We start from the raw sequence: 12,467 nt of genomic DNA on the forward strand, positions 1-12,467 counted from the left end.
AAGTGGGTAGTTTTTGCACAGTGTAGTTTTTCCTCAGTCACCCGTTGACACAGAAGAAATAATAGTACTACCGTACAGAAAGGACACTTCCTACAAACCCGAAGTTTGACAGCGGTTCAGGGTCGAATCATGCTATCCCTTTCTAATATATGGCACTATCCCTCTCGGCTATTTAGGGTTTTCAAAATTCAAGTGATTATCTTATCTGTGGTCGTGCATGTAATATTGACAAACTACAATGTCTGATAAAAACTTTTTACAAAAAAAAGCAAACCGACTTCAAAAAGGATGAAATAAAATTTTATCCTTTTTGAAGTCTATGCGTTACCAACTGATATGTTTGAAGTCGGTGCCAAGCCAAATTTTGAAGCATACCATGATTTTGGTGCGATTCGATAAGGATGTACCTACGTTGGATTGCCTTACACGACGACAATGAACGTACTTTCTGTAGGTACAGTCGACGTTAAAAATATGTTTACACTTTTCGCCTTATTACAAAGGAGTAAGGTGCAAAAGTGTAAATATATCTTTGACGTCGATTGTATCTAAAGCCCCCTCCAGACTATGCGCGTGAATCGCGGGCGAAGCCGCGAACGCGAGTGTGGAGTCGATTTCGCAGGTCTGCGTTCAGGACTCCACACTCGCGTTCGCGGCTTTGCGCCGCGATTCGGGCATGAGTGTGGAGGAGGCTTAAGAACACACCTCAGAACACACGATCAAACCTTCTTGGCGCAGTCTGTACCATGTTTGTCGGCACATTAGTAGAAATCCAATGCATTTTTTTTCGTCGTATTTTTTAAAGAGCATTTCTTACTAATGCTCGAACAGTCTATAGCACGCAAGTGTGAGATTGGGACTGAGTAATTTCCTGTCCCTTATCCAGAGGACTACATTTCAAAATATAAAACAATTTAAGAAATTTACCTTCTTGCCAAATTTCACCTAAAGCGGTTCAGTTGTTTAGCCTTGAAAAGGCGACAAAGAGGCAGACAAAATTAATAACTAATGGGATTTATAGCCATAAAGCTGATTATTTTGACTGGTATTGTTACTACTTGGCTTGGCACCGACTTCAAACATATCAGTTGGTAACGCATAGACTTCAAAAAGGATAAAATTTTATTTCATCCTTTTTGAAGTCGGTTTGCTTTTTTTTGTAAAAAGTTTTTATTTTTCCATTTTTAGTTTTAACGCATTGTTAAGAGCGCGACGCATGAATGAAAAACAAGATCATGTTTAACACTAAATTCGTGTACCTATTACTTTAATAAATATGTATGTAAACAGGAATTTTCTCGAGTCCGTCTGGGAAATTATAATTCCTGTCACTACTACACTAAATCCATCCTCCGCCCCGCCACTGGCCCAATCCCTCAACGCCCCGATCACTCAACCTCACAGCGCATCAACCCCTGATCCAGGAACCCCTCGACCCTGAACCAGGAATTTTCTCGAGTCCGTCTGGGAAATTATATTTCCTGTCAACTAAATCCATCCGCCCGCCGCGCCACTGACCCAATCCCTCAGCCCCCCGATCACTCAACCTCACAGCACATCAACCCCTGATCCAGGAACCCCTCGATCCTGAACCAGCAACCCTTCAACCGCCATTCCCCGACCCGTTAATCTCTGACCCCTTAACTCCTAACCCTAACCCCCGATCAGTAATAGCCTTACCAGCTTACCACGAGTTTGACATTGATATATTCGCTAGCATGTGTGTAACTTACTTCCTATGCATCTCGCTCGTACTAACCTTAGTGTGAGCGAGATGCATAAAAAGTTACATTTAGATGCATAAGACGTTAGCGAATATGTCAATGTCAAACTCGTGGTAAGGCTACAGTTGCAGTACATCAAATTGGTGGTTTTCGGAAGCAAATGCTCGAGTCACTTTAGAAAACCCCGAAATCACTTAACACGTGCCTTTAAAAATTGAGGAGTTCCCTCAATTCCTCATGGATTCCATCATCAGACCAGAACCAAAAATAATACGGAAACACCGTGGAGGTAACTTCTTCCAAACAAAAAAAGAATTACTCAAATCGGATCACAGGTGCCGGAGTAATCGGTGAACATACTTACATTTAAAGAAATCATCATCATTATCATCAAAATAATCATCATCATCAGGTCTACTTCATCAAATTAGTGGTTTTCGGGAGAAAGTGCTCGAGTTGCTTAAGAAAACGCCCAAAACACCATGCATGTGCCTTTAAAAATTGAGGAGTTCCCTCAATTCCTCATGGATCCCATCATCAGAACAGAACCAAATTAAAATGGGACCAACTCGGAGGTAGCTCCTTTCAAACAAAAAAAGAATTACTCAAATCGGACTACGGATGTCGGAGTAATCGGTGAACGTACATAGAAAAAAAAAAAAAAAAAAATAGCCACAACCGAATACAGAACCTCCTCCTTCTATGAAATTGAAGTCGGTTAAGAGCGCTATTACATTTCGGCGTTGAGCGAGTTTAGGTATTTTACGCGCTGCGGCAGGGCGTGCGAGCTCAGTATGCCGATCCCTTCTACCACACTCGCACTACAATGATGGATTAAACATTCTTGATCCTTCGCGAAGCATATTGAAATCAACCATAACAACACTAACTGTACTTAACTTTTAAAGTTCTAAAACTGTTATTTGGTAAATACGAAAATACTAAATGCAGTGCAAATGTACATAGGGGCTGTTCATAAATTACGTCATCTATTTTTGACGATTTTTGACCCCCCCCCCCCCCACCCCTCAAATCATCCAAAAATCAAGCTTCGGATGAATCTGTTTCCTCCTACGTCATGTTACCATCATCCGATGTCCAGACCCCCCCCCCCCCACTCCTCCCATTTGAAACGACGTAATTTATGAATAGCCCCATACTCGTACTTATGAAGGTATATTACTCGAAAGAAATTATAGGTACCTACTCGCTTATTTACATGTTTCGTCATTGCATTTGGTACCTATAGGTTGTAAAGTTTGTATCAACGAGGGTTTAAAAACGAACTGGTACTGAGGATCTGATGATGATTAAGGTGGTCACGGATACCAATCAACCATGTAGTAACACGATTAGGCTCGTTTGATTCGTCTCAACAAGATCTTTGATACTGAAGATACACAGGGTCTGATGATGGAGCTGGAAGGTGGCCACGGGTACCAGTCTATCATGTAACTAAACAACTTCGTGTTTGGGCTCGTTTGATTCGTCTCAACAAGATCTTTGACACAAGACAGTACTCAGGGTCTGATGACGGAGCTGGAAGGTACCATTACCAATCAACCATGCAACTAAACCACTTCGTGTTTGGGCTCGTTTGATTCGTCTCAACAAGATCTTTGACACAAGACAGTACTCAGGGTCTGATGATGGAGCTGGAAGGTACCATTACCAATCAACCATGCAACTAAACCACATCGTGTTTAGGATCGTTTGATTCGTCACAACAAGATCTTTGACACTAGGTGATAATCAGAGTCTGATGATGGAGCTGGAAGGTGGTCACCGGAACCAATCAACCATGCAACTAAACCACTTCGTGTTTAGGCTCGTTTTATTCGTTTCAACAAGATCTTTGACACAAGATAGTACTCAGGGTCTGATGTTGGATCCGGAAGGTGGTCACCGGTACCAATCAACCATGCAACTAAACCACTTCGTGTTTAGGCACGTTTTATTCATCTCAACAAGATCTTTGACACAAGGTAGTACTCAGGGTCTGATGATGGAGCGCAAAGGTGGCGACGGGTACCTGTCTATCATCATCAGCTCCATCATCAGACCCTGAGTAGTATCTTGTGTCAAACATCTTATTACGACGAATCAAACGAGCCCAAACACGAAGTGGTTCAATTACATGGTAGACTGGTACCCGTGGCCACAGTCCAGCTCCATCATCAGACCCTGAGTACTAACTTGTGTCAAAGATCTTGTTGCGACGAATCGAAGGAAGCCAAACACGAAGTGGTTTAGTTGCATGGTTAATTGGTACCGGTCACCACCTTCCGGATCCATCATCAGACCCTCAGTACTACCTTGTGTCAAAGATCTTGTTGCGACAAATCAAACGAGCCCAAACACGGAGTGGTTCAGTTACATGGTAGACTGGTACCCGTGGCCACCTTCCAGCTCCATCATCAGATCCTGAGTACTATCTTGTGTCCAAGGTCTTGTTGAGACGAATCAAACGAGCCTAAACACGAAGTGGTTTAGTTGCATGGTTAATTGGTACCGGTGACCACCTTCCGGCTCCAACATCAGACCCTTAGTACTATCTTGTGTCAAAGATCTTATAGAAACGAATAAAACGAGCCTAAACACGAAGTGGTTTAGTGGCATGGTTGATTGGTACCGGTGACCACCTGCCGGCTCCATCATCAGACCCTGAGTACTATCTTGTGTCAAAGATCTTGTTGAGACGAATCAAACGAGCCTAAACACGAAGTGGTTTAGTTGCATGGTTGATTGGTACCGGTGACCACCTTCCGGCTCCATCATCAGACCCTGAGTATTACCTTGTGCCAAAGATCTTGTTGAGACGAATCAAACGAGCCCAAACACGAAGCGGTTTAGTTGCATGGTTAATTGGTACCGGTGACCACCTTCCGGCTCCATCATCAGACCCTGAGTACTATCTTAAGTCAAAGATCTTGTTGAGACGAATAAAACGAGCCTAAACACGAAGTGGTTTAGTTGCATTGTTGATTGGTACTGGTGACCACCTTCCGGCTCCATCATCAGACCCTGAGTACTATCTTAAGTCAAAGATCTTGTTGAGCCGAATCAAACGAGCCCAAACACGAAGTGGTTTAGTTGCATGGTTGATTGGTACCGGTGACCACCTTCCGGCTCCATCATCAGACCCTGAGAACTATCTTGAGTCAAATAAATACATATAGAATGTCAGGTCGTGTCAAATATTTTTAATCCTGTCCGGTAGTTTATTAAACTGTACCATTATAAATTATAATACTATAAAAACAGTGCTAGGATCAAAGTCTCTCGTTGCGGTTTACACGCACACAGTATAGCGTTTTACACGGCGCCCGCCGCACACAATGATAAAAAACCTCGTCGTCGCCGTTGAAAATGTGCGGAGCCGACCGACACACGTCCTGCCTCTACAAGCTCTGCCGCGGCACTGAGCTGGCGCAGCGCGCGTCATCGGTAATATAGAGTAGTTTTCAAAAAATTGCCAAAAAAATATAGTAGAATTTCATAAACACTAATGTATACCAACAGTATAAGCAAACGTTGCAGATTGCTTGAGTATGAAAATGACTTCGATATTAAGTAGATTTTCGTAGGAATTGACACTTGTTTCGGAGAGAAAATCGAGTTCGTTTTACTTTGATTTTCTCTTTCTCAAAGGTATGTAGGAAAAATATAGTTTGATATGCCTAAAGTACAGGGTATTAGTAATACAAAATAGCCAGGTTTAGCAGAGTAAAATTCTCAACATTTCCAAATAAGAGCTCGCCATTCAGTGCTTCACGGGGTTTTTCGGAAACGACCATCAGAAAAAAAATCATTACTAATTTAATAAGTCCTTTTTCTAATATTTACAACGATATTTATAAAGATAAGAAGACGCTTTTACTGGAACAAGTACTCATTGTTTCTAATAATGAGCGCAAAGTCCTGAATTTCGTCGACTAGTATCATCAATTTTGCATTATTTCGACTTTTCTTGTAAGAGCGCTCTTAATAAAGTCATATAAAGTCATAAATATTAACAAAGTGCGACCCACGTCAATTTCGTTAACTATGTGGCCCCTGGCTGCTAAAAGGTTGCCGATCGCAGCTGTAAAGGGTTCGAAACGAGTAGTATGAATTCAATATACGCGATATAATCCGTTTCAAGCTGGTTTCAATAATTTTATTTCATGAGTACCTAACTATCGCGGTAAGGTAACCGAAGACAATATTAAGACGATACTTATTTGATAATTATTTTGATGGTGTCTGAATGTTCCCCTGGTTATGTACGAATGTATCCCCTCGGTGGGGTACATTCGTACATTCGAGAGCTTGTACTAAAATTCAATTCATTCAATTTCAATTTCTTTATTCATGACGTAAGTTACATGTCAATTGTATTATACATATTTACATCTTATGTCTATTTTATATAAACAACAATAAGTAAGTACTTATCTTATTTCAATAAATTCATCGAATGAGTAGAATGCCTTCATTTATTTTAAAAGTAATCGACTTAAACTTTTTGAGTCGGGAGCGGAATATACGCAGACTGTTATAAAAACTAATTGAGCAATCTATCTTTAAAGGCGAATTTTTCAAAAATCAAAATCTAAAAGCTGTTTGAAGGGTGTCCATCTTCCCCTACTTAACAACCATAGTACAACTCGATAGACAAAATATAAAACTTCCCACAGTTAAGTAGCAAGTGATTCAGTTTTACGCGAACGTTAGCTTTTCCTTTTAGGTGTAGAAAGTTTAAGAATTCTTTATAAAAAAAAAACAACTACGCTACGTTCATCAGCCCAACACTTATGGATGGTATAAAGTTAGAGTGCCAGGATCTAAACGCCTAAAGCTTTTCTTACTGTTAATTCATCGTTTACCTACAGACACAATGACACAAGCGTAGGCGTTCCAAACATTTCATCATAGTCTGCGCCAAATGCGGTAAAAAGTAAAAACTAGTTGGCTAAAGCAATTTGACCGTTCGAATTTTGATTTTTAAAATAAGAACTCACCAGTGAACTCTCCGTAGGGTTGATACGGAGACGGGGCTCATCGTCCTCATCCTCGACGGCTTCGGCGCCGGCAGTCTGGCCCATCGTGTGAGGCCGGCTGCGCGGCCGCCCGCGCCTCGCTCGCGCGTCCACTGCCGCACCGCGGGTTTAATGCACAGCCCTATAGCCGGAGGGTGTCGATAATGGGGGTTGGACACGATCGTCACGATATCGGTGAGTCGATTATTTGTTACGGGCACTTTGCTACAATTGCCTAGTCTCAACACGCCCTTTAATAGTCGTACGGTACTCAATGACTAAGGGGGAGGCCTATGTTAAGGGGAAGGCCTATGTTCAGCAGTGGACGTCTTATAGCTGAGATGATGATGATGATGATAACTCAATGACTAAGTTTTTCATCCCAATGCCAAAAAAATATCTAGAGTGTTTAGTCGGCGTTCAAATGTCAAATATTTCATCTAAGTCTTGAAACCTCAACTTTGTAGAACTAAAGTAATTTTTGAAATTAAAGATCAATACAAGTTCAATCTCACTCGATTCCTGTAATTTTTCCATTTTTATTTTATAAAAAATTTTGGAAATCGACAATTCGAGCCATTCGATACCAAACTCGACAATTGAGTAAAAAAACATTGTAGAGCCTATTGAGATAGGTATAGTGCATGTCTTCCCTTATCGCCGGAAATATTTATTGCTTTCTTAGGGTCTGTCACATCGTTAGAATTATATTTGATATTGATATTGGATGACAACTACCGCCGCTAAAGTTATCGTTAACCAATTAGTTAATATACATGGTGAAGGCCACCTTAAATCAAAAGGAAAATACCATTGATACCTATATCGACAACGATGGGCGCCGCCCTACGCTCCGGGCGGTCGATACAGCGGGCGCACGCTCTCAGCTGGGACCTCTGACAGTTCCCACTCGAAAACAAACCTGAGGGTCTACCGCGAACCACGGTTGACGTGTTGCCTCCCTGTCACACTTACGTACGAATTTACAAGTGCGACAGAGAGGCAACACGTCGAACGTGGTTCGCGGTAGGCCCTCTGATCCGTGCGATTCTCGTTGAAAGTAAACGATGTAAAAAATATGAGAAAGACGTAGCGCGCTTATCTGTACCTACGGCTTTTGTAAATAGATTTCTTTCACCATCAATCATTTTCATGTGTATATTGCATAATATACCTACCCGCGAATCCTTTCACGTAGAAAATTATGTTACCTACTGTTTTTTATATATAAACTTTTTTTTATACTGTCATCAACTCATCAGCCAGGATGAGTTGATGACAGTATAAAAAAAAGTAAATCCTCCCATAATTTGGCCACTGCTTTAAATGAACAGCTTGGTTAATAATCTACATAAATATAATATTTGATACTGTTATTTGTGCTATATATTATGTTGGGCTAGGCTAAAAATATGGGTGCACAAATCATTTCAAAAATATGTCCCATAACTCTTATGTCAGTGAATTAAGAACTATGGGACATATTTTTGAGTAAGTTGTCTACACCCATATGTTTACCGTTGACTGTACATGATATATGGACGTCGCGGGTTCAAGTTCAAACCCCGGCTCAAAGGCATTCGAGGGAAAGCAGAGCTACGCGAACTACGCCGTAGCAACATTTTGCAATGTAGCAAAAAGCGTAGCAAAAGTGCTTTCGTGATGCATATAAGAGCCTCAAGTATGTTGTTTGTATTTTTCTCTGGGGTGTAAAACTGTGGCAAATATCGATTTAAGTAAAAAAATATGAAAAAATATACAATGGGCAAAAATCCTAGTCCGCACCGTAAAAGTTCCTTATCCTAATAATTTATAATACTTTAGAGGTTCGAGTTTTCCCAATTTAATACTAAGCTTGTGACAACATAGCATTTACTTATTAGCAGGCGTTGTACGCAGGACTGCAGGTGGGACAATGTTTATGCCGTAATATTTTCGATAAGTTAATTTTTTCTATTGGATTTAATTAGGTATTCTATTGGTTTTTTCCCCTGAAACATTGTGCATTGTTAGAATTTTGCATACTTGTATCAACTTGTATGTTAAAGCCGGGTGTGGTATTATGTTGCCCTCTTCACTTCGATATCCTGAACTTTAATATCTAAAGCTCTTGTGCCGCGGCGAGTTAGTATCAACGCCTTTTGCTAGAGGGCGCTATGACCGCTGAGTGTACATTAAGGTAAGTGCTTATAAAATTCTAGAAGTATAGTCTGTACAACCTATAAGCTAATTTTGCACCGGTTTTGACGTAACAAATTGTAAGGGTGCTTTGTCGTCATATTTTCATAGAAATTTGTAATTTATTGTGAACTAGCGACCAGCCCCGGCTTCGCACGGGTTACACAAAATCTTAACAAATTATACGTCTAAAACTTCGGGATATCGCGCGCACCCGAGCTGCATACATCGCCGTCATCGCCATTGTTAGTAGCTCGGTACACGTCAAAGACCTTCGGACCACTGTGGTGATGTTCCACTTCCAAAATTTGGAGCCGGTTTACAAACGCTACTGAAGGTGCGTGCATTTTGAAAAATACTTTACTCTATTTCTTTTTACAATATTTAATGACAAACAAGCCTACAGTTTACCTGAAGATACTAAGGTTTCTGTATTTCAGGCTCTATTTAGATAACAGCGCTATATTCTGTAATTTGTTATTGTCTTATTCATGAGTCTATTTATCATTTTACTTATGTATGACTCTTTTCATTTCAGACAATAGGAATAATATAAGAAATACCTTTTCTCATCTACTTAAGGCCCATAGTCATTATCATTAACAATGCATGATTAATCAACAACATTAACAGTTATTGCCTTTCATGTTCCATTTCGACAAGTATCGATCTTCGCAGCTAAGTATATTGAATTTACTTATCGCCTTAATTGTCCGTCATAATTTGTGAGTCTGTGTGAGTAGCGGGTAGCTCTATTTGTTACCTCCGGCGAGCTTAGGTAGGCAAAAATGATCGCGAGCAAAGATGGTGGTACAGGAAAAGTAAAAACGCAAAAGGCAAAGTTAAAAACTGAAGATATCGTACATAGCTTCGGACCAGCTCTCTTTATGGAACGCATATGCGCAATCTATCGATTCAGAATTTTCGAAGGAACCTTAATGCTTACAAGTAATTTTATGAAAGTATTCGGATTAGTTGTAGCAAGTGTAATTGCTGCTGTTTTCCTGTACTACTTCGATATCCCTGGAGCACTCTCTAAACCAGACCCGTTAAGGGATACTATGGTAGATTTCCCATCGATCGTCATCCTCATTCAATACGTCACGTCTGCCGTGATGACGTCTTGTTTGCTGAGTAGCGCGAATATTCGGATCGTGAATTCGCTCGCAAATATCGACTCAACACTTCGTCTTAACACAAATGAAGAATTTTATAGAAAATCAAGAAACTATTCAGTTATAGCGCTATGTATTATGGTGATCATCCACATCATCTCCAGTACATCAGATTACTTTTTACGAATGGATGAAGATAAATCCTATACTATGGATATACTTAATTATGTACTGAATTATGTTCAAGATCTCGAGATATTAGTTTTCTACTTAATGATAAGCATGTTGAACCACAGGCTGAAAGTCATAAATAATGACCTAACAAAGATTCTTCATCATAAAGATAACCAAGGCAAGATCACAGTTTATACGATCAGACAGAAAAACTCAAAGAACGAAAAACCTCTCGATATCCACGGAAAAATAGCAGTCAATAATTTACGGGATTTGTCCTTGGCTTACGACACAATAGGCGAGGCTTGCCACTTGGTTAACAGCGTTTATAACTATCAAATATTCATGACATTGATATCGGCGTTCGTCTACATTGTGATAGCTCTATGGACTGCGTTGTTTTACTATCGCACTCAAGTGTTCACGGGCAATTTGATTTCTATAATATTGTGGTGCTGCAGCGAGATGTTGACGGTGGCGGCGATGGCTTTTGTATGCGAGATGTTGTTATCGACGCGGAGCGAGACGAAGGTGCTGGTGAACGAGTTGGTGATGGAGTACGCGCTGCCGGCGAGGACACGCGCGCAGGCCAAGGCGTTCATGCGGCTGATCGACGCGTGGCCGCTGCGCGTCTACGTCTACGACATGTTCACTGTCGACATTACCCTCATGCTCAAGTTCATAAGCGTGTCAACAACTTATTTGATTGTCATCATACAAATCTCTCATTTCGTATAAAATATCGGCTACAAATATAATGACCACCAAAAAATACTTTGATACCCTAAATAAAAAAATCATGCTTACCAAAAAAAATTACTGAACACCAAAAAAATAAGGCCTAAAAATACAAAAGTACCACCACTTTAATTACGACTGCACTTCAAATTGTATTCAAATACCAAATATATTTAATGATCACCAAAAATCATTAATGATCACCAAATCTTGAAGACCAAATTAATGCGATATTTTCACCCAAATAAACCACTATGATTACCAAAAAATGTATACATATTACCAAATAAAGTAAACTGATGCCAAAATTAAGAAAAGTGGGTTAGGTTAGGTTTGAACTGCGACCCTTACAGAAAAGAAATGCTACTAGAAAAGTGGCTTAGGTTAGGTTTGAACTGCGACCCATACAGAAACGAAATGCTACTAGAAAAGTGGGTTAGGTTTGAACTGCGACCCTTGCAGAAAAGAAATGCTACTAGAAAAGTGGGTTAGGTTAGGTTTGAACTGCGACCCTTACAGAAACAAAATGCTACTAGAAAAGTGGGTTAGGTTAGGTTAGAACTGCGACTGTTACAGAAATAAAATGCTACTATAGAAAAAGTTGACGAAGTGGATTAATTAATTTAATAGGATAACGATATATTAAATGTTTGCACATTTTTAATTAAAATGTGGTTACAATTTTTGTGATCATTTACTATTTTTGCGTTTACAATGATTATTTTGGAGCCATTTGCTTTAATAGGATAGCAAGATTTAAAAATTTGGTTATCATTTTACATTAAAATGGAGTTCTAATTTTGGTGGTCATTTACTATTTTTGGGTTTACAGTGATTATTTTGGTGTCATTTTCTTTAATAGGATAGCAAGATGTAAAAATTTGGTTATCATGTCACATTAAAATGGGGTTTGAAATTTGGTAATCATTGACTATTTTTGGGTTAATAATGATTAGTTTGGTGTCATTTCCTTTAAAAGGATAGTAAAATGTAATAAAATTGGTAATCATTTCACATTAAAATGGTGTTATAATTTTGGTGATCATTCATGATTTTAGGGTGGTAAAATAGATTTTTTTGGTATTAAATTTTACTAAATCTGGTGATCAGTTAAATAGCAGCCTAAAATATCTAGTAGGTAATTATTATCTACACCACAATTTTTTAATTGCAACATCTATATAATGGTGTGTCATAATGCACATTGCACATGATATGCAGGATCATAATGATAGTTGATTATTTATAAAAACACTTTGTGTTTGAATCACACGTTGTTTCTAGATCCAGATACTAAAACGTCAGTTCGACTGCTATTTATTTTGTTAACCGATTTACCTTGTTTTGTACTAGAACGACAATTCGACTGGGCAAATTGAATAAGTAGGCTAGGTGTTGCTAGTATATTGGGTATTCGAACTGTCATTTTGGATAGTAAAAAAGGGCCATACATATTTTATATTATTCTTAACTCATCCGCGTCTCTTCTGGAGAGGGAGGAAATTTAAGGGACTCTA

The 12,467-nt window shown here is 39.5% G+C and overlaps 2 protein-coding genes across 7 annotated transcripts in view; one reads left to right on the forward strand and one right to left on the reverse strand.

Moving 5' to 3' along the window:
* Positions 1-6,885, reverse strand: part of LOC134794234 (monocarboxylate transporter 3) — a 66,301-nt gene extending 59,416 nt beyond the window's left edge. For 2 of the 6 annotated variants that reach the window (XM_063765985.1, XM_063765979.1), the window contains exon 1: positions 6,728-6,883. In XM_063765985.1, the coding sequence (XP_063622055.1) occupies positions 6,728-6,811 (84 nt within the window). In that variant the 5' untranslated portion in view covers positions 6,812-6,883. Of the gene's footprint in view, positions 1-6,727 lie in introns of all 6 variants that reach the window. The other 4 variants (XM_063765981.1, XM_063765977.1, XM_063765983.1 and 1 more) reach the window with 4 other exon arrangements.
* Positions 6,886-9,506: 2,621 nt separating this feature from the next.
* LOC134794561 (uncharacterized) lies at positions 9,507-10,950 on the forward strand. Its single transcript, XM_063766370.1, has one exon. The coding sequence runs from the start codon at positions 9,712-9,714 to the stop codon at positions 10,948-10,950; it is 1,239 nt and encodes a 412-aa protein (XP_063622440.1). The 5' UTR covers positions 9,507-9,711.
* The last annotated feature ends 1,517 nt before the right edge of the window (positions 10,951-12,467 follow it).

Source organism: Cydia splendana, chromosome 10, assembly GCF_910591565.1.
Source record: "Cydia splendana chromosome 10, ilCydSple1.2, whole genome shotgun sequence".
NCBI lineage: Eukaryota > Metazoa > Arthropoda > Insecta > Lepidoptera > Tortricidae > Cydia > Cydia splendana.

Bases quoted from the DNA above. Each gene is read 5' to 3' on its own strand.
- LOC134794561 (XM_063766370.1), top strand. From the start codon at position 9,712: ATGATCGCGAGCAAAGATGGTGGTACAGGAAAAGTAAAAACGCAAAAG.